General features: G+C 50.2%; 1 protein-coding gene and 1 pseudogene across 6 annotated transcripts in view; one reads left to right on the top strand and one right to left on the bottom strand.

Moving 5' to 3' along the window:
- ITSN2 (intersectin 2) overlaps nt 1–19,702 on the top strand; it is a 107,642-nt gene that overhangs the window by 49,675 nt on the left and 38,265 nt on the right. For 5 of the 6 annotated variants that reach the window (XM_036748820.1, XM_036748821.1, XM_036748822.1 and 2 more), the window contains exons 13-21: nt 3,305–3,454; nt 5,863–6,003; nt 6,283–6,370; nt 8,768–8,907; nt 16,813–16,952; nt 17,793–17,935; nt 18,187–18,308; nt 18,494–18,672; nt 18,798–18,942. In XM_036748820.1, the coding sequence (XP_036604715.1) occupies nt 3,305–3,454; nt 5,863–6,003; nt 6,283–6,370; nt 8,768–8,907; nt 16,813–16,952; nt 17,793–17,935; nt 18,187–18,308; nt 18,494–18,672; nt 18,798–18,942 (1,248 nt within the window). Of the gene's footprint in view, nt 1–3,304; nt 3,455–5,862; nt 6,004–6,282; nt 6,371–8,767; nt 8,908–9,450; nt 9,532–16,812; nt 16,953–17,792; nt 17,936–18,186; nt 18,309–18,493; nt 18,673–18,797; nt 18,943–19,702 lie in introns of all 6 variants that reach the window. The other variant, XM_036748825.1, reaches the window with a different exon arrangement.
- LOC118841428 lies at nt 13,651–15,121 on the bottom strand (annotated as a pseudogene).

Here is a 19,702-nt window from a genome sequence, read left to right on the forward strand (position 1 = left end):
AGGAGCACTGCCGTGACAGAGCCTGCGGTGATGGTGGAGTAGAAGTAGCTCTGAAAACAGCAGTGCTTGGACCCTAAAGCTTGGGACAAAGTACTCTCTATTCTATAAGCAGTCATACACTGACAGAAAGCTCAAGGGTCAAGTAGCTGACTGGGAACATAACCAGGCAGCAAAAACGAACTCAGACTCAGACTCAGACTCAGACTCAAACTCAAACTCTAGATTCCTTTTTTGGTGACAAAGAAGAGCAAAACATACAGCCAGAAGAAGTCAACAAAATCAAAGAGCCTACACCAAAAGCCTCCAAGAAAAATATGAATTGGGCTCAGGCCATGGAAGAGCTCAAAAAGGATTTGGAAAAGCAGGTAAGAGAAGTAGAGGAAAAATTGGGAAGAGAAATGAGAGAGATGCAAGAAAACCATGAAATACAAGTCAAAGACTTGCTAAAGGAGACCCAAAAAAATACTGAAGAAAATAACACCTTAAAGAATAGACTAATCCAACTGTCAAAAGAGCTCCAAAAAGCCAATGAGAAGAACGCCTTGAAAGGCAGAATTAGCCAAATGGAGAAGGAGGTCCAAAAGACCACTGAAGAAAATACCACCTTAAAAATCAGATTGGAGCAAGTGGAAGCTAGTGAGTTTATGAGAAATCAAGATATTATAAAACAGAACCAAAGGAATGAAAAAATGGAAGACAATGTGAAATAGCTCATTAGAAAAACCACTGACCTGGAAAGTAGATCCAAGAGAGATAATTTAAAAATTTTTGGACTGTCTAAAAGCCATGATCAATAAAAGAGCCTAGACATCATCTTTCAAGAAATTATTAAGGAAATCTGCCCTGATGTTCTAGAACCAGAGGGTAAAATAGAAATTGAAAGAATCCACTGATCGCCTCTTGAAAAAGATCCCAAAAGGAAAACTCCTAGGAATATTGTAGACAAATTCCAGAGTTTCCAGGTCAAGGAGAAAATATTGGAAGCAGCCAGAAAGAAACAATTTGAATATTGTGGAAACATAATCAGAATAATACAAGATCTATCAGCTTCTGCATTAAGGAATTGAAGGGCTTGGAATATGATATTCTAGAGGTCAAAAGAGCTAGGATTAAAACCAAGAATCACCTACCCAGCAAAACTGAGTTTGATGCTCCAAGGCAAAATATGGATTTTCAATAAAATAGAGGACTTTCAAGAAAATTTGACTTTGAAATGTAAGAATCAAGAGAAGCATGAAAAGGTAAACAAGAAAGAGATTTAGTAAGGGACTTACTAAAGTTGAACTGTTTTGTTTATGTTCCTACATGGAAAGATGATGTGTGTAATTCATGGGACCTTTCTCAGTATTAGGGTAGTTGAAGGGAATACACACACACACACACACACACACACACACATATAGACAGGGCACAGGGTGAGTTGAATATGAAGGGATGATATCTATAAAAATAAAATACGTTTAAGGGTTGAGAGAGAAATATACTGAGATAGGGGAAAGGGAGGGATAGAATGGGGTAAATTATCTCACATAAAAGTGGCAAGAAAAAGCAGTTCTGTGGGAAGGGAAGAGGAGGCAGGTGAGGGGGGAATGAGTGAATCTTTCTGTTATCAGAATTGAAGAGGGAATAACATACACACTCAATTGGGTATCTTACTCCACAGGAAAGTAAGGGGAAGGGGATAAAAAGGGGGGATGATAGAAGGGAGGGCAGATAGGAGGAGGAGGTAATCAAAAGCAAACACTTTTGAAAAGGGACAGGGTCAAGGGAGAAAATTGAATAAAGGAGGACAGGATAGGATGGAAGGAAATACAGTTAGCTTTTCACAACATGAGTATGTGGAAGGGTTTTACATAATGATACATGTGTGACCTATGTTGAATTGCTTGCCTTCCTACCTAGGGAGGGTGGGTGGGAAGGGAAGAGAGGAGAGAATTTGGAATGCAAAGTTTTAAAAGCAGATTCTCAAAAAAAAAAGTTGTTTTTGCATGCAGCTGAGAAACAGGATATATAGGGAATGCGGCATAGAAATCTAACCTGCCCTACAAGAAAGTAAGGGGAAGGGGGTTAGGAGGGAGTGGGGTGACAGAAGGGAGGGCTGACTGGGGAACTAGGTAATCAGAATATATGCCATCTTGGAATGGGGGGAGGGTAGAAATGGGGAGAAAATTTGTAACTCAAAATCTTGTGGAAATCGATGTTGGAAACTAAAATATTAAATAAAATTGTAAAAAAAGAAAAAAGAAAAAAAATAATAGCCCCTACCTCATAGGGTTGTTGTGAGGATCCAGTGAGATCATATTTATAAAGTGCTTAGTCCAGGGCCTAGCACACAGTAGGTGCTTAATCAATGCTTGTTTCCTTACCTCTGGACCTTACATCCAGGGTGCCACTTTACCCTACTTCCTCTCATCTATTTCATGCTGCCTTTGTGCCATTGAGCAAGTTGCTTCATCTCATTGGGTGTGTCAGATTCCTCATCTGGATCAGACCTTCTGTGAGGGCCATTTCAGCTCCAGATCCTATGAGGCTAATAACATGAATGTTTTATAGCCAAGGAAGCTGGAGAGTTTGGGTACCAAAGTCTCAGCTGGGCCTCCCATGCCATCTCAGGGCTGCTTTGGGTTCTGTGGACCCTTCTTCCTCTCTTTCATTTCTTTGGTGCTCTGTGGTCAGACCTGGTATCTCTGGACATTCTGAACCCTTCTAATTCCAGGTTGGTTTCCAGAGTGGTTGGCCCTGTGTTCAGTTCTACATGCACAGTATGTCAGGTGCCTGTTTTTCTTCAGCCCTTCCAGCATTGACTTTGTCCATTTGTGTCATCTTAGCTGAATTGCTGGGTGTGAAGGAAAAGCTCTGATTAGCAATTTGGAGCAGTCTTTCATGGGGTGTAAACTTGTAATTATTCTTTTGAGAGCTGTTTGTTCATCTCTTTCAATAGCTTGTCCACAGGGGATGGATCTTGGACTTGATATTTGTCTTATTTCCCTAAATATCATGGATAGCAGACCCTTATTTGACTTTGGCTACAAAGATTTTTCCCCCCAATCCCACATTTTCTCTTTTTGTCCTGTCTGGAATGATTTCGTTCATGCAAAGAGGTTCCAATTCCAAGTAACCAAAATTATTTCTTTTCTCCTTTGATTAAGAACTCAGCCTCTTGCTATAGATTATTTATGGTGTGACCTTAGGGTGCCTGTTCTTTCTGGGCTCACTGAGGTCTGCGGTGTGAAGGGCTTCACGCCCTATTGTCCGTCAGTCACTGTTGTCGTCTCGGTCATTTTGTTCCTTTCTTTTCTAACAGGCTGCTAAACAAGAGTTAGAGCGTCAGCGGCGATTGGAGTGGGAGAGAATTCGCCGACAGGAGCTTCTCAGTCAGAGGAATAGGGAACAGGAAGAAATTGTCCGGCTGCAAGCGAGGAAGAAGGGTCTGCACCTCGAGCTGGAAGCGCTGGTGAGAGCTTAGCAGTGGTGGGGCTGGCCCTTAAAGAGACCCATGACAGGGTCAGCCCTCACCTCCAAGGCCTGCAGCTGCTGGTTTAGGTGATAAGATCTCCTCGCACCTAGGGGAATCTGGGCAGGCCCCCAAGTACAGGCCGATGGAGATTTAGGCTCAGGAATTCTGTGGCATCTGAGGCTTCTCATTTGCTTTTCATTGATGCCTTTTTTGGTTACATGGCAGGATAGGGTGAAGGAACTGGGGGAGAGGACATTTAGCATGGTAGGAGAGCTGGCTTCCAGTATTGGAGGAGGGCCTCACTCTGCTTGATTTGGCCCTAGGGGCAGAGTCAGGAGCAGTGGGGGAAGGGGGCAAAGAGGGAGGCCACGTTTGGGGGGCAGTCCAGGGAGCTCCAAAACAAGCCCCTTCCAGCTTTCACCCCAGCTCCCAGCTCCAGGCATTTTCATGGGCTGACCCTCAGGCCTGAAATGCTCTTTCCTCATCACCAATCATTCAGTCAAGAAATGTTTATTAAGCACCTACAATGTGCCAGGCACTGGGCAAAGGACTGGGAATGCAAAAGCCCAAGGCATTCCCTGCTCTTAAGGAGCTCCCAGTCTAATGGAGGAGACAGCAGGCAGACAAATACATTATAAAACAACCTTTCTACAGGCAAAATAGGAAATTACTAACAGAGGGAAGATTCTTGATTTTAGAAGACTGGAGGGAGCCTTCCTATAATAGGAGGTAGGCTTTTAGTGGGGACTCAGTTTGGATTGAAAGAAAGCCATAGAGGTCAGTGGACAGAGCCAGAGAGAATGCCCAGAACCCAGAGATGGAGGGTGTTGTTTGAGGAGCAGCCAGGTGGGGGATACTGGAGCATACATCATGGGGAGGGGGGTGTAAGAAGACTGGGAAGGTAGGAGGGGGCAGGTGATGAAGGGCTTTGAAAGCACAAGAGAGCATTGTACATTTGCTCCTGGAGACCACAGGGAGCTCTTGGAGTTTACAGAGTAGATGGGGGTGGGGGTGTGTGGCATGATCGGCTGGGGAGAGACTTGAGCAGTAGTCAGGGTGTGAGGTGATAAGAGAATGGACCCAGGGGGTAGCACCAGAAGGAGAAAGGAGCATATTCAAGAGATGCTGCAATGGTGAAACAAATGGGCATTGGTGCCATATTGGATATGAGGGATAAGAGAGGGTAAGCAGTAATGGATGACTTCTAAGTTGGGATCTTCAGGACTGGGAGTTACCCTCTTCAGTCACAGGGAAGGTCAGAAGGGCGGAGTTTCGGGGAAAGAGCATGAGCTCTGTTTTGGATGTGTTGAGCTTAAGAAGTCTACTGGATGGGCAGTTGGAGATGAGAGACTAGAGGTCAGCAGAGAGACTGGGGCAGGCAGGACAGAGAGATCTGAGAATCATCAGTCCAGAGACAGTCATTAAATCCATGGGAGCTGAGGAGATCCCCCAGGGAAATGGTCTAGAGGGAGAAAAAAAGAGCACAGGACAGAAGCTGAAGGATACCCATGGTTAGTGGGCAGGATCTAGAGAAGAGCCCAGCCAAGGAGACTGAGAAGAAGCGTTCAGAGGGGGAGGAAGAGAACCGGGAGAGAGGGAGTCCTGAAAACCTAGAGAGAAGAGAGGATCCAGGAGGAGAGGAACCAGCAGGGTCAGTGGCTGTAGAGAGGCAGGTCAGGGAGCAAAAGAATGGAGAAAAGGCCATTGGATCTGGCTGGTCACTTTGGAGGAGCAGTTTTGGTGGAAGGATGAGGTGGGAGACTGGATTGCAAGGGGTTAAAGAGAGTGAGGAAAGACAGCGGAGGCCCCTAGTATAGACGATCTTTTGGTGAGTTTAGCTACAAAGAGCAGAAGAGAAATAAGACCTTAGTTAGCAGGAGTGGAAGGGTCAGGGGAGAGTTTTTTCAGGATGGAGGAGACCTGGGTGTGGGGAAGGAGTCAGTAAAGAGAGAGAGACTGAAGATAAGTGAGGGAGGGGGGTGGCAGAGGAAGCCAGATGGCAGGGGATCTCTTGAGCGAGCGGAGGGGTCAGCCTTGGTCAGGAGTAAGGCTGCCTTGTCCTGGGAGACAGATGAGTAAGAGGCTTCCATGGCTTCTTTCAGGTCCCAGCCAAGATCACCTCCAGCTGAGGCTGTCCCTGTATTGTTTGTACCCATTTGTTTGTGTGTTGTCTCCCCCGTTAGACTGAGGGCAAGGACAGTGTTTTACCTTTCTTCATATCCCCAGTGCTCAGCACAATGCCTGGCACACAGAATTGCTTAATAAATGCTTATTGACTGGTGCCTGACATGTCAGGTCTGTAACTGGCATTTTCCTGTTTAGCTACAAGATGCTCTCTTCTTCTGGGGAAGGTTCCTTGTACTATTTTCCTGCCCTAATTATTGGCTCTCTCTGCCTTTGGACAGAATGGCAAACATCAGCAAATCTCAGGGAGACTCGAGGATATGAGAGAGAGAAAGCAGACTCGGCAGAGCGAACTGGACATCCTGGACAAGCAGTGTGACCTGGGGGTCCTGGAGATCACACAACTTCAGCAGCAGCTCCAGGTCTCCATACCAGCCCCCAGTGCCAGGAATGTGGAGGGAGGGACGGGGAAGGGCTTCCTGCTTGGCTGTGCCCAGCTGGCATCTGGAGCCTCTGCTGGCCTGGCTTTTCCAGGCTTCATTAGAGAGCCCAGGCCTCTGCTTCGGGCCTGGGCTGGGGGCTTGGTTTTGTGTTGCTTTCTGTTTTCAGGGGAGGGGTAAAGGGCTTCTTTGGAAGCAATTGGCTAAAGTTTGGAAATACGGAACGTCTCCAGTGAAAGATCGCTTGCATTTTTCTGTAAGGAATCTCAGAACCAGCTTGTCTATTTGGTGCCAGAGAAACAGCGGTTACAGGAGAGGGTTCAGCACCTCCAGCCGGACAGCTCAGCCCGTGAGTTTCCTGCCTGGCCCTCCCCAAAGCCCTGCTCATCCAGCAGAGAGGGAGCAGGGTCCCCCTTGGCCCCACACTGGCCTCTCCAGCCATACCCTTGGAGACAGTTCTTCCAGGCTCTGCCAGAGCCCTTAGCCCTAGCCCTTGCCCTTGCTTTCTCAATGTCTTTTATTCAGTTAACAAGCATTTGTTTTCTCTCTGGTTCCCCCCCACCCCCACCCAATTAAAAAAGCAAAGCCAAACCCTCATCAAATACAGGTGAACTAACACAATGATGCACTTGTAGACTGTGCCCATGACTGTGGCCATCCACCCACCTGAGGGGGCCTTTGGGGCGAGGACTTTTTGTAGCTGGGGGTGGGGCGTCTGTGCAGAAGCCTTTCCACTGGTTCTCACTTCCCCTAGGGTCCTCGATCCAGGCTCCTCTGAATCTGCTCTGATTGAGGGGCAGCAGGGGCATTTGTGTAGGCATGTCCTCAGGCTCTTTCTTGACTCTCTTGGGGCATGGGCCTGGGAGCAGGGGGACTGATGGGAGGCTGCTCTCAGTTCAGTGCCTCTGGGGGCTTGGGCCCAGACTAGGCCTCTGCTCTGCTCCAGGGCATTGAGTGCCCGTCTTCCCTCGGCCTAACCTTAAATGCGAGCTTATGGTCTTTGCCAATCTGATGGGTGCCTGTGAATTACTTTCATTTGTATTTCCCTAATTATCAATGAATGAATGAATGGGAGCTGGTTTTCTCTACATTGTTGATGGCTGGATTTCTTCCTTTGAGAAGTGCCAGCTCATATCCTTTGGTCATTTGTCCTAAATTTGAATATAATGATCTATTTTGGAGCTGTGACTATTGTTAGAGAGAGTGGGACACATTTTTCCCAGTTAACTTTCCCTTCTGATTTGAGCTGCATTGGCTTTATTCATATAAAACCTTCTAATTTATACAGGATGGAAACTGTCCATTCTGTCTTCTTCTTTTCTATCCTGGGCTTCATTGTGAATGATTCCTCTCAGCTTAGATTTGAAAGGCCCTTAAGCCGTCTTTTATCTCCACATCCTGCATTTAGGAGGAGCTTATCTTGGTCCGGGGCAGGAGGCCTCTGAGTGTTCTGGACACTGGGCCTCTTCTGCCCTCAGGAGACCTCTGCCTGGGCCCACGAGTCACCTGGCAGGGCCTCATTCCTCTGGGAGAAGGCCTCTCTCTCTCTCTCTCTCCCTGTCTCTGTCTCTCTCTCTTTCTCTGTCTCTCTCTGTCTCTGTTTCTGTCCCTCTCTCTCCACCCCTCCCCACCATCAGCCCCTTTCTGTGGTGCTCTCAAGGAGGGAGGGAGGGGGAAGGGAGACCCCAATTCCAGTCCCACCTTAGATGCTCACTAGTTGTGTGGTCCTGGATGAATCAGTAAACTTCTCTGGGCCTCAGTTTCCTCTCCTGTAAAATGGGCTGAGACTAGCTTCTGCCTCATAAGGATTGATAAGATATGTGGAAAGTGCTTTACTAACCTTATGGCACTATAGAATTTCCAGTTAATATTGTTACTGATTTCTGCAGCAGCACACACAGGCTCCTCAGAAGCTCCTCAGAAGTCCTGATGAGCTGGGCTTGCCGGAGCTCTGCCTTGGAACCTACACTGTCTGAGCCATGGTTTGTCCTGTTTTGTAGACTGCTTTTGACCTCTTTTTATATCCCTAGCACTTTACACAGTATGTGGCATATAGTAGGTGCTTCGTACATGGATTTTGGGTTTGTTTGTTTGTTTGGAGGCAGTCGGGGTTAAGTGACTTGCCCAGGATCACACAGATGGTGAGTGTCTGAGGTGGAATTAGAACCCAGGTCTTCCTGATTCCAGGGTCAGTGCTGTGTCCACTGCAGCGCCGAGCTGCCCCTTAAATGCTTTTGACTGAGTAACTGGCCAACCTCAGGAAAGGTCTTTCTTGGTCCCTGCCTGCATTCCTTCCCTCATAGTCCACTGGGGCATGTGCCCCAGATGGTACCAGGCTGACTGTGCGCTGCCATCCAGGGCTATGCACCTACTGTGTGCCAGGCACTGCGCCAGCTCCTTACAGATATTCTTTGATTTGAACCTTGCAACAACCCCGACAAGTAGGTGCTGATGTTATCTCTCCTTTCTGTGTGAGGAATCTGAGACAGGCTGGGCCTCAGGCTGGGAAGTGCCTACATCCAGGTCTGCACTCGGGCCCAGCACCTTCTTGGCTGTCCTAAGGATACTGGGATGGGGATGGCCCTGGCAGCCCCTCCCTCTCCCTCATAGGGCTGAGGAGGTGCTTACGCCCTTCCCTAGTCAGGGGCACATCCAAGAGTGCTGGCCCTGGCCTCGGAGCACCTCAGACTTGCCAGGGCCTCTGACACTGAGATTCCATGTGAGTGCGTGGGTGTGTGTGTTTCAGATCTGGGCATCGAGGCTGTTCACAAGAAGTCTCTGGAGAAGGAGGGTCTCTGCCAAAGGCTGAAGGAGCAGCTGGATGCCCTGGAGAGAGAGACAGCTGCCAAGCTGTCTGAGATGGATGCCTTCAACAGTGAGCTGAAGGTGAGTCCTCTGGGAGGGCCCTGGGCCCTTGGGGCCAGCTGTGCATGCTTGGGTTGGGCTTGTTGTCTTCACCCCTTTGGTGCCACAGTCTCAGGTTTGGTTTGTGAAGGCCTTCGGAGCAGCTCACTCTGAGGGACCCTGGCCCCGTGGCTCGGGTGAAGGGAAGGGGGTGCTGGGGCAGCAGTGGCGAGCCCTGCCTTGTGCTGGGTGGATTTCAGTGATCATAGTCCACAGTAAGAGCCCCTGGAGCCCTGTGTGATCAAGCGATGACAGCTGGCAGCCTCTGGCCTTCTCTGCATGAGCCGTGCCTGGAGCGTGGGGTCTGTCCGGCTGCCCCGTCTGTGCTGTCGCCCTGCTCGTGCCTGGTGGGGTGCTCCATTGCATGGCAGTGGAGCCCGGAGCCCGCTTTTCTGATGGCTACCTGCCAATGAGCGGCCAGAGGACCGCGGGAGGCCATGCATGAGCGTGGAGAGAGATCAGGGCCCCGAGGTGCTGTGCTGGGCCAGAGGGTTAATTGGGCTTTTTGTCTGCCTTATCTTTCAGTGTGTGACTGTGGATGACTCTATGCTGCGGTGCCTTTTGTCCCTGCTCAGCTGTCTCCACCACCTCTTCCTCTTACTTAAGGTTACTTTCCCACCTTGGGCGTGCTTTCTGGGAGTGACATCTCGGCTCTCTCTGCCTTTCCCTGCCGCACAAACCCTGTGGACCTTTTTTCTTTCTGCTCGCTTTCCTAGCCTTCTGCTCTCTGACTGGCTGGGCCTGAAGCAAAGACACGGCCCTCTGGCCAAGCCCTCTGCCTGCCCCCGGTTCCCCACCTCTCAGGGGGCTGAGAAGGGAATGGGCTGAGCCCACGATCATGGGAGCTGGTGTCGGGGGTGAGTCTGTGTTTGAGCAGAAAGAGGGGTCTGGGAACAAGGCCTCCAGGGACAGAGTGTTTGGTTTGTCAGGTAAGACAAAGAAATGGGGTTCCGGACTCCAAGGTGCTTCCCTTGGGCCACCCTCCTTGCCCTGTCCTGACAGGAGGCTTCCCCAGCTCTTTGCCCCCCCTTCCTGTTCATGGCCTCTCTCCTGCCTTTGGCCCTGGCCCTGCACCCTGGCTGTCTGCCAGGCTGGAACATCCTCCTCTCTTCCCCTCATCCCCATTCTAGGGCCCTTCCGCTAGGCAGCCTTTCCTTAAAGCCTGGTTTTTAGTGAGTGGGTGCTAAGTGAGAGGTGGTCCCTGCCTCTGAGGAGCCTCTCTTCTAATGGGGGCATTTGGACTGAGGTATCCCAGGAGCTCTGGTGGCCGATTTCCCACGGCAGGGGCCAAGGCCGACAGTGGCCAGGGAGCAGAAGCATGGTTGGCTCCTGGGCAGGGATAGAGGACAAGAGTGCATCCTCCTTCCTCCTCTAGTCCTGTATGCTTAGCAGGTCACACACTATGTGCCAGTCAAGGGGAGGTACTGTTGGCTTGGATTGCCCATCAGTCAAAGGAGATGTGGAGGTCGGTGTTTCTCTAGCCCTTCCCAGCCATGGGCCCCCCAGGCTTGCCTGCTGGCTGCCACAGGCCTCCTTGTAGTTGTTTCCTGCTGTCTGCTGCCTTTTGGGGGATGGGGAAGGAAGCACCTTTTATGGGCTAGGCCAAGTCAGTCCCCCAAGGTCACTGAGCTCAGTGTCCAGTGAAAGCATTGACTCCTTGGGCCTGGAGCCTGCTTCTCCTTGCCCTGGATCCTCTGCCACACTTGACATGTTGGTGTCCCTTTTCATTGCTCCTGCTCTTCCTTCATCCTCTGTGAGACCCTGCCCCCTCCCATGTCCCCTTCCCCATCCTGTGGCCTCCTGGCACATCTCTCAGCTCCTTCAGAGCTCTGCCCACCTTCCTGGGCATAGGGCCCACCTGCACCAGTGTGGCCCAAACTTAGACAGTGCCCTTCAGCTCAGTCACCAATTTCATGCCTGGCATATATGTTTGGGGATATGCTGAAAATTAAATTGTCCCTGCCTTCAGAGAGCTTACGTTCTGTAAGGGGAAACCACACATCTGCTAAAATCAGAGCAAGGAGAGGGAGTTACATAGGGAGGTGGGGGGGCGCGGTGTGTCTGCTTGGTGGTACCCTGAACTGCATTGTGAAGGAGCTCAGTAGAGGACATGAGAAAGGATACCTTCTAGCTTGCACCGCAGTGCGGAGGCAGAGGCTCAGGGCTACGAGTGGGTCAGCAGGAGCCCCCCCGGGCCTCAGGAGACAAGGTCCGCAGGCATGTCGATGGCAAATGGGAGAGGGAGGCCAGCCAAGAGATTCAGCAGTCCAGGGGCAAGGGGACGGCTGCAGAGGTGGGCAGATGTTGGCTCAACAATACGGGCATTTCTGGACCTGTGTGCCATGTAGTCCACCCCAGGAACTGACCACCTGGGGAGCAAAAACAGCTGACCCAGCACCTTCCAAGAGTGGGGAGCTGTCTGTCTCCTTGCAGAGAGTCCTAGTGGATCAGTTTGTTGAAGGCTTCTCATGCTTCTCTGCATTTTATATTTCCTTGTTTCTTCTGGTTTCATTGACAATGTTATCATTTCCTGACTGCCCGCTGTGACTCCACCAAGATGCTATGTGTGTGTGTGCGTGTGCACACGTGTGTGATTCGTCCAAGGGGCCTGTGCTTCAGTCTGAGCTCATATTAGTCTGATCAGCCACAGGCAGACAAGTCATTACTTGACTCTAGCACAGTGATGTCCTTTTGGTCCTCTTTGAGAATGAAGGACAACAACCATCATAAGGGGATTCATTGCTGCACGGAAGTCATTGGATCGGAGCGGGGGAAATTACGTTTTTCTCTTTTTTCATTCATCAGGCATTGTTTCCTGGTCCTGCTTAAATCACATTATTTGGCTTCATTATATTTGACCAGTTAAATCCTTTTTAAGAATGTTGCCTTTAGAAAAGATGCTGTATGGTTTTTTTTTGATTGAGATATTCAAAAAACAAAATTTTGTATTGACTAGATTCTTTTTAACAGGTTTTTTTTATATTGTTGGTCTTTACATTATGTAGACTTCCCCCAGCAACCCTTTCCCTTTGCCCTCCCAGAGAGCTATCCCTTGTAACAGAATTTTTAGAGACAGACAGACAGACCGATACAAATGGGGAGAGAGAGAAAAGAGAGAGACAGAGGCAGTGGCCGGGGGGCGGGGAGAGAAAGAGATGGGGAGAAGAGCAGAGGGGAAAACCCAGCAAAAACCACTAATCCATCCCAAACCAACCACCCCCAGACCTGATGCCATATATGGTGCCCCACTCTCTGTATGGGCGGGTGTCTTATCATGTTCTTATTTCAGGCCAAGCTTGTTCTTGGTCGTCTCATGGCAATATTGAATATGTTCTCTTAAAAATGACAGGAGACACCCACAGTAACTTAAGGGACAGGTATGAGGTGGGGGGGTGGGGGTGACGTCCACAAAGATTTTGGCAGGCCAAAGCATTGGGCTGGAGCCAAGAGAAGCAGTTTTACAGACAGTCTGTACAGAAAAAACCTGAGGGGGTGAGTGGACCCCAGCCTCAGCTGCCGTATTAAGAGTGGCACAACCTCTGGGGCAAGCAGCAGAGGCACTTCTGTCTGTCCTCTTCCCCACTTGGGTCTCTGGGCACCAACCTGGTGAGTGGCCAGAGGAGGTCCCCAGCACGGGGCATGACCTTGCGTCCCTGTCCTAGCAAGGTTGATCGGAGGAGCCGGCGCTCCTGTCGGTGAAGGTCCTCCCTATTGCAGTGTGGCAGGTGGGAGAGAGGAGTAGAAGGAGGAGGACTGGGAAAAGGCCAGGCTGTGCAGGCTGTTGAGAAGAGAGTGAGAGGGAAGGAAATGCCAGCAGCAAGTGTAGACAGCTTTTTGCAGGAGTTTAGCTGAGAAAGGGAGGAGAGATCCAGAGTTACGCTGGGTCTCGTGGCCCCAGAGTTTTCAGGGAGCTTGGAGCGTGTTTAAAGGCTGAAAGGAAGAAGCCAGTTCATGGGAAAATGTTAACAATTTGAAAGAAAGGAGGGTGATTTGAGGATGCTGTGTGCTGGGGCCAAGATGGCCTTGGCAAGGAGAAAGGTGAGCTCCTCTGGAGAGGCTGAGGCAGGGGAGGTTTGGACCAGCTTCTCTACGGAGCAAGATTGGGAATAAGGACTCTCGGAGGATAGCCGTATGTCATGGAGCCAAGCGGCCAAGCTCAGGCCTTCTCCACATTGAAAGCTCCTTGAGGGGAGATGGCGACCAGGCACTTAGGTTTATTGATTGATGGGCTGGTTCGTGGGGAGGAACTGAGGATTTGAGTGACAGTCCTGGCCATCCCAGCTGATGTTGTCAAGGGAAGATCCTTAGGACAAGAGGGCAAAGAGGTTGAGAGTAGAGGAAAGGAAGGGAAAGAAATGAGCATTTATTAAATATCCACTGTGTGCCAGGCACCGTGCAGAGCTCTTTACAAATGTTAACTCACAGCTCTGAGAGGCAGGTGCTGCTATGATCCCCATTTTACAGTGAGGAAATTGAGGCAAGCAGAGGTTAAGTGACTTGCCCAGAGTCACACATCTGGTGAGTATCTGAGGCTGGACTTGAACTCAGGTCTTGTTGACTTCAGGTCCAGCACCCTTTCTTTTCCTTTTTTTTTTTAAACTCAAACCTTTCTTTTAGTTTATTCAAAATAAAAATACACATAGAATTATGAAATGTAGATTTACTGTTTCCACCATACAAGTTGAAGCTGTTGTTTGAAAGCCTTGCAATTTTTTGTCCAAATTTTTAAAGCTCATCTTGATCCCAGGTATACCTGTATTCTCTGGTTACTACTCTCCTTTTTAAAATTTTTAAATTAGTTTTCAGTTTTCAACATTCACTTCCATAAGATTTTGAATTCTAAATTTTCTCCCTCTCCCTCCTCTCCCCCCTCCCCAAGATAGCAAGCAATCTGCTATAGGCTCTACATATACTTTTATGTTAAACATATTTTCACATTAGTCATGTTGTAAAGAAGAATTAGAACCAGTGGGAGGAACCACGAGAAAGAAGAAACAAACAAACAAGAAAAGGGCAAATAATATGCTTCGATTTGCAGTCAGACTCCAAGGTTCCTTCTCTGGATGTGGATAGCATTTTCCACCATGAATCTGTTGGAGTTTTCTTAGATTGCTAAGAAGAGTGAAGTCTATCAAAAGTTGGTCATTGCACAGTGCCGCTGTTACTGTGTACAGGGCGCTCGCTTCTGGGTACTAGTTTCTGAAAGGAGCTCTCTGGCGGACTTTTTGCTACATCTTAAATGTGCTGTCCAAGGGCTCTCTGTGCAGAAGTGTGTATCTAAGTCTGTCACCAGCAGCACACAGAAAGTTCATCGTACCCTTTTCACTTTTTAACTGCTGGGCAGCTTTGTTCTGGGAGACATTCAGACTCACTGGATCCTCTCTCATGTGGAAAAGTGTGAGGAAAGGCAGGCCTCCTCCTCCTTTCTGTCAGTTCCTTTCCATTTTTATATGTTATTTCCCGAACAAGAGGAACACATTTCTCTTGAGTCCAAGCATAAGCCAAGTCAGAATTTGTTGGAGATCCCAGGCATGCCATATCTGGAATATGTTCCCTTGGGCGTTTGTAGATTGTTGTCTCCACCAGATCTTTGTAGTTTCGAAACAGACCCAAATGCAGAAAAGAAGACACAGTCATCGTGTGAAATATTTGCTACTCTTCCAAAGGTCCTGTCACCTGAGTTGTTTTGTTTAAAATATCCAATAATTGTTCTTTTACTGCAGTCAAGACGTTTGATTTCTTCCAGGTCAAAAACTTCTTGAATAGCATCACTTTTTTGTTGCCTGATGTAATCCACTATTGCTGTCACTGATCTCTGACCCCCATATTCTCTATTCATCCTCATAGCACTCTGGAACAGTTTTAGGCTAGGGTATTTGCTTATCCTGTCTCTCTGGGCTATTTCTGAGGGCTGATCACTATCTACTCAGGCAAACATTACTTGATTCTTGTTTGGATAGTCTTCCTTACTTACCCTGGAGGTTTCATCAAGGATTGGATGCAACACCAGGCTGAATCGGCACTAGTCAGCATAAAAATTAACCAAAGCGACATCTGCATTGTTTAAAATTTCACTTAGATTTCCACTATCAAGACTTGCTATTTCAGCTGCTAATGGAGTAAAAATCCAAGGTCCCAAAAGCAGCAGGGAGTGTCAGAGGTCCAGGCGGGAGGGGAGGAAAATGGCAGCTTTCATTGTAGAACAGGGTCTCAGGCAGGGAGAGGTGGAGGTGGCAGCCAAGCTCTGGGAGGGAGAGGAGGAGGAGGCTGCTCTTTAGGAGACTGCTGCACCTCGTCTGCTCAGCCCAGGATTCTGGCAGCTAACTCCAGCATCCTAACTAACTAACTTCCTCTTGGGTTGAGGTAGAAGAGGTCAGAGAGTGAAGTTGGACTGGAGGATCATGGCCTGAGGAAGTACTGAGGGGTGAGAGGGGTCTCAGTGAGGAGCAGAGAACAGGTGGGGGGGAGGGCAAGGTGAGGCTCAGTGCCTCTAGTGTGGGAGATGAAATAAGGATGGGCGGTGAGGTCATGGAGAGGCCCAGTGTGCGGCTGAGCAGGAGGGAACAAGGAGGTGAGTGCGAATGAGGGTAGAGAGGAGGGGGCTAGGGCAGGGCCTAGGGACACCAGGCGCGCTCAGCTGGTGTCCCAGGAGAACACAGCAAGGAGCGGCTGTGTGAAGGGCTGACATCAGGAGGGGCTTGGTCAAGCTGAGTTTGTCCTCAGAGGGCAGATCGAAGGGCAGGACTCAGAAGTTCACTAAAAGTGTTGTGGTTGGGCAGTAGTTCCAATCGCGTCCAGCTCTTAGTGACCCCACCTGGCATTTTCTTGGTAAAGATACTAGATTAGTTGGCCATTTCCTTCTCCAGCTCATTTTACAGGTGAGGAAACTGATGCAAACGGGGTGAAGTGACTTGCCCAGAGTCACACAGTGGATGTCTGAGGCCAGAACTGAACTCACAAAGATGAGTCTTCCTGACTCTAGGCCTAGCATTCTGTGTACTGTGGCACCTCCTATCTGACCTGTTAAGAGACAGGTTCCTCTTTGGTGTCTTTAGTGTAGGGTGCTCCCCCACACTGGGATCTTCAGGCAAAGGGTGGTTGGCTGGTCACATGTTTGGTACATACATTACGGAGATGACTCCTGTCAGGAGCTGGTTAGATGAGACTTCGAGGGCAGATGGGTGACAGATGGTTAGTGAGGTCAGCCTCTGCAAGAGAGGCCGAGTAGATAGAGAGAGATCAGAGTGATAACCAGGGTCTGCCATGAAGGAGCTGGCACTGCCTGTCCTGCTCACTGTCCCAGGCTGGGCCCGGCCACCTCTTTGTCAGGTCTGCCATGGAGGAGCTGGGACTACCCATCCTGCTTGCTGTCCTTCTTTGTTGGGATGCTTTAGTGGTGATTGCTTTTCAGCTGTGGATAAAAGGGGATGTCATCTGAAGGCCCTTCTGGGGCTGACATTCCAATACTCCAGGAATCTCCTTATGAACTAACCCTCTTTTGCCCTTTTGGAGATAATTCAGGCTCTGGTGAATTGTTGAACAGATGCACGCAGTGTAAAAATGTAGGTTGCTCGCTGACAACCCATTTCCCACCCAGAAACACGACCAGAAGGCAGTTGGTCTCTAATTTTTAAAAACAGGCTCTAAAGACTTCTGGGGGACCCAAATTCTCCCCTTTACTAGCTTGCATGGTCACTGAGAGTGATGGAAATCCAACCGTCATTCCTGTGGGAAAGCCTGTGTCCAGGAGCCACCTGGCCCCGCAGGATGGCCAAGGTGCTCTCAGGGCGCTGCTCAGACCCGCCTTGTTCGTGTTATAACGCCTCATCGAGCCAGCAAGAGAGAGGAGCATTTCCAGCCTCTTGACTCTGCCTTCTTATTCCTTAGGAGCTGAGAGAGAACTACACCACGCAGCAGCTGGCCCTTGAGCAGCTTAATCTGATCAAACGGGAGAAGCTGAGAGAAATAGAGAGGAGAAGGGCAGAGGTGACCCACAAGAAGAAACTGGAGGAGGAAGCGGCCACAAGGTGAGGAGCAGATGATAGAATGGGGTCTTGGGAGGTGTTTGCAGGCAGCCGGCAGGGAACTAGGGGAGATGTGTGGGAGGAAGGGCCTCCTGCCTGTTGCTCGACTAGTGCATAGACATTGGAGAGTCATTCATGGCTGCCCTACCAATGTGGTCTGTGCCCTTGAGCCATCCCGATCCCCTTTATACCACTGGTCTGAGGCCATGGACTAGGAGACCTTCCCCAGCGCCTGTGTTGGGCCAGGTACCAGGTTGGGTCTTGAGGATCATGCCTAACACAAACAGATCTGCCCTCCAGGAGCTTCCATGACTGTGCCGTGTATGATGTGCAGCTCAAGGCCCATGGACTGGCCTTCTCAATTTCTGACTAGAAAGAGGAGTCTGGGGCAGGGTGGCACTGCCCACTAGGAGTGAATGCTTCTTGGCTTAGGGGCCTATTTGTTAATGATTCTCAGTCTCAGGAGGGAGGTGTGGAAGGGCCTGGCCAGCCCCGCATCTGGCCTTTCCTGCAGGAGAGGAGCCCGGGGCCCCCGGTTCTGGTCCAGGGCAGGGAGGGGAGCCATGAACCCTGAGAGAGGCCTCAAGTGCCAGGCCAGGGACTTAGCAAGGACAAGAGCCATCCCTTCACCAGTGGCCAGGGTGAGGCAAGGAGGGCCAAGATGGCATCGGCATGGGCTGCTTGGAAGAGAGGGTGGGGGCCCTGTCCAGGCCCAGCCTCCTAAAGGACTTTGTGCCATCTTGTTCTCTGTGTAATGGTGGGGCCTGGGGGACCTCACTGAGGGGCTCCATCAGGGAGGAGCGCAGTGCCCCAGGAAACACGCCCTTCTCTTCGTCTTCTAAGGAAAGCAAAACAAGGGAAAGAAAACCTCTGGCGAGAAAACCTGAAGAAGGAGGAGGAAGAGAAACAAAAGCGATTTGTAGAAGAGAAAATACGACAAGAATTGCCAAGAGCCGAGAACAAGCCGTGTGGGGCTGAGGAAGGGGGTAAAAGTGGGCAGGGGAGGGGTGGGGAGGACCGAGGGCCCCAAGGGAAGGCCATCGGGGACAGGCCTCATTGGGCAGAGCTGGCTCTGTCATTGGCCACAGGCCTTTAGCCAGCGGGGCGCTCAGGCTCTCTGAGGCCCATTCCGCCAGTCCTCCTAGGCCTCGCTTCATCACAAGGGGAGCCGGGCCTCAGGGCCCCGACTCTCTCGTGGACAAAGGCAGTGAGGGCTGAAAGCTGTTCTCTCCTTCAGGTGAGGCTCTCAGTGCTTCTGACCCTAGGAAACCAGCCAGCTGGGTGAATTACAAGGCCTTGTATGCCTTTGAAGCAAGGAATCATGATGAGATGAGTTTCGGGGCTGGAGATATTGTGCAGGTAGGGAGAACGGTCTCCGCCTTCCCTGCCTAGTCTGTTCCCAGACTACCTATTGAGGTTTTCCTGCAATGGCCATGGCTGGGCAGCCCCTCAAGTGACAGGCCCATGACGGGTGTCCACCCTCAGCCTCCTCTCCCAAAGGGACGGTTGTGCCCATCACCCCATCCATTCTCTTCTCTTTTTAGGTGGATGAAAAAACCACAGGAGAACCGGGCTGGCTTTATGGCCGTTTTCAAGGCCATAGTGGCTGGTTCCCAGGAAACTATGTCGAAAAGGTGTCAGCCAGTGAAAAACTGGTGTCACCCAAGAAGGCCTTGCTGCCACCAGCAGCTTCTCTGCCAACTACCTCATCTGCTCCTCCTGAGTAAGTCTGGAGCTGTGCATCTCCTACTCTGGGGCAGTCCCTGGCATGCCAGCCTGACCCTCCCAGGTGATAGCAGCTCCCAGGCCTGCTTTGAGGCTTACTTGTATGCCTATGCCCCCCTGCAGATCCAGGCCTTCAGGACAGCCCACAGCAGAGACCGATTACCAGAACATACCCTTCTCTACCCTCACTGCAAATGCCAGCTGGCAGAAGAAATCTGCTTTCACTCGCACTGTGTCCCCTGGATCTGCATCTCCCATTCACGGACAGGTGTGTGGGCCTTCGTTCTGTCTCTGGGCTTCTCTGTCTCTTCTCCTGGCCTGTCCTAGGACACATCATTGACGGGTGCCTCGTTAGGGCCTCTTCAAGCTCTGCCAGGGGGATCAGGCTTGCCCAGAAACTCCACTGGGCACAGGAGCCATATGGCCACTGGTGCTCCGGACTTTGTGGTGAAGGGGGTTGGGGTCTGGGCCTTTGTTCTATCTCGGCACAGGTACATTGTTTTTGCAACATGCATTTTTTTACACTTCAACCAGAAGCAGTCATTTCACTGGGATGTCTTTTGCATGTAGTGATATGGTTGCCTCAGTTTCTTCCCCTGTAAAATGAGTTGGTTAGAATAGACAGTCACTCTGACCTTTCCAGCTCTTCAGTGGTCTGGAGATGTAGCAGGCTAAAAGATCTTTAGGGAATACGAACAGGTTTTGGGAGGTCAGCGGCCTGGGAATCTGCCAGGTGAGGAAGTCCTGCCTGCCTGAGCTGGCTGGCACCTTCGACCTGCCTCAATGACAGTGCTTGCTCTCTCGGTGACTTACTCAAGGTCACCCAGACAGTAGCCACCAGAAGCAAGACTTGAACTCACGCTTTGGGACTTTGAGGTTGGCTCTTCTCCTCCATGCCATGCTGCCTCACTCAATTAACTGTACATGACAAAAATTCACTGACACCCTAAGCAGACTTGCTCCACAACCCCCTTCCTCCTCCCTCAGACTGCTGGTCTTATTTTGATCACTGAATCACCCCGGCCAGC

The sequence above is a fragment of the Trichosurus vulpecula genome, chromosome 3, assembly GCF_011100635.1.
Source record: "Trichosurus vulpecula isolate mTriVul1 chromosome 3, mTriVul1.pri, whole genome shotgun sequence".
Lineage (NCBI taxonomy): Eukaryota > Metazoa > Chordata > Mammalia > Diprotodontia > Phalangeridae > Trichosurus > Trichosurus vulpecula.